The 1,293-nt window shown below is 50.3% G+C and overlaps 1 protein-coding gene across 1 annotated transcript; it reads right to left on the bottom strand.

Annotated features, from left to right (window-relative positions):
• On the bottom strand, positions 576 to 968 carry LOC109710641. Its single transcript, XM_020233403.1, has one exon. The coding sequence runs from the start codon at positions 966 to 968 to the stop codon at positions 576 to 578; it is 393 nt and encodes a 130-aa protein (XP_020088992.1).

Raw genomic sequence — 1,293 nt, 5'->3', positions numbered from 1 at the left:
AAAACGTCAGGGCCGAATTCAGCACGTTCGCCCGCATCACTCCAGTGTATAGCAGATCGACACTTCCGCCCATAAAGAGCTTCAAATGGTGCCATCCCTATATTAGCATGATAACTGTTATTGTAGGCGAACTCGGCCATCGGTAGATGATCACACTAACTCCCCTTGTAGTCAATGACACACGCTCGCAACATATCCTCCAAGGTTTGAATGGTTCTCTCCGATTGCCCATCGGTCTGAGGATGGAATGCTGTGCTGAAATCGAGCCGTGTGCCAAGCACTTCCTGTAGGCTCTTCCAGAAGTGTGAAGTGAACCAGGGGTCTCGATCCGACACAATAGACCTCGACACCCCGTGCAACGTCACTATCTCATCAAGGTATACCTGCGCCAACCTATCACCTGCCAAGTGGTGTGGATCGGCAGAAAGTGTGCCGACTTCGTCAATCGATCCACGATCACCCAGATCGCATCGTGGCCACCTGTCGAGCGAGGCAAGCCAACCACGAAATCCATCGACACATCCTCCCATTTCCAAACGGGGATGGGTAAGCTTTTGACGTTTTCCTGCTGGAAATCAATGCTCCGCCTTCACTTGTTGGCATATCAAACACTTCGCCACGAAGCGTCCAATGTCAGCCTTCATTCCCGGCCACCAGTAGAGCATTTTCAAATCGTGGTACATCTTGGTGCCGCTCGGGTGATCACTATAAGGAGACCAATGTGCCTCTTGCAAAATTAACTTCCGGATCTCCTCATTTTTCGGCACGCACCATCGATTTCGAAATCGGAGCGCTCCCCCAGCATCTATGTCGAAATCACCACCACGACCGCCCTCGATGTTGCGTTGCACCTTTTGGAGACTCGGGTCCGCAAGCTGCAGACTTTTGATCCTCTCCAACAAGGTCAGTTGCACCACGAGCGTCAATAGCATAGTCGGAGTCTCCGGAGCCACAACCTCGAGGTCCATTCGTCCTATTTCCTTCCACAGGGATTTCTGATTAGTGACCCATAATGCGAGGTTCTCCGCCGACTTCCTGCTAAGTGCATCCGCGACTACATTCGCTTTCTCGGGGTGGTAGAGGATTGTGACATCATAATCCTTCAACAACTCTAACCACCGCCGCTGTCGCATATTAAGCTCCTTCTGTGTAAACAGATACTTTAGACTCTTGTAGTCGGTGTATATCTCGCAACGCGCACTGTACAAATAATGTCTCCATAACTTGAGAGCAAATACCACCGTGGCTAACTCCAAGTCGTGGATAGGGTAGTTTTTTCATAGATTTTCAACT

The sequence above is a fragment of the Ananas comosus genome, linkage group 1, assembly GCF_001540865.1.
Source record: "Ananas comosus cultivar F153 linkage group 1, ASM154086v1, whole genome shotgun sequence".
Lineage (NCBI taxonomy): Eukaryota > Viridiplantae > Streptophyta > Magnoliopsida > Poales > Bromeliaceae > Ananas > Ananas comosus.
The sequence above is the reverse complement of the archived record's forward strand: the minus strand, read 5'-3'. Positions and strand labels throughout refer to the sequence as shown.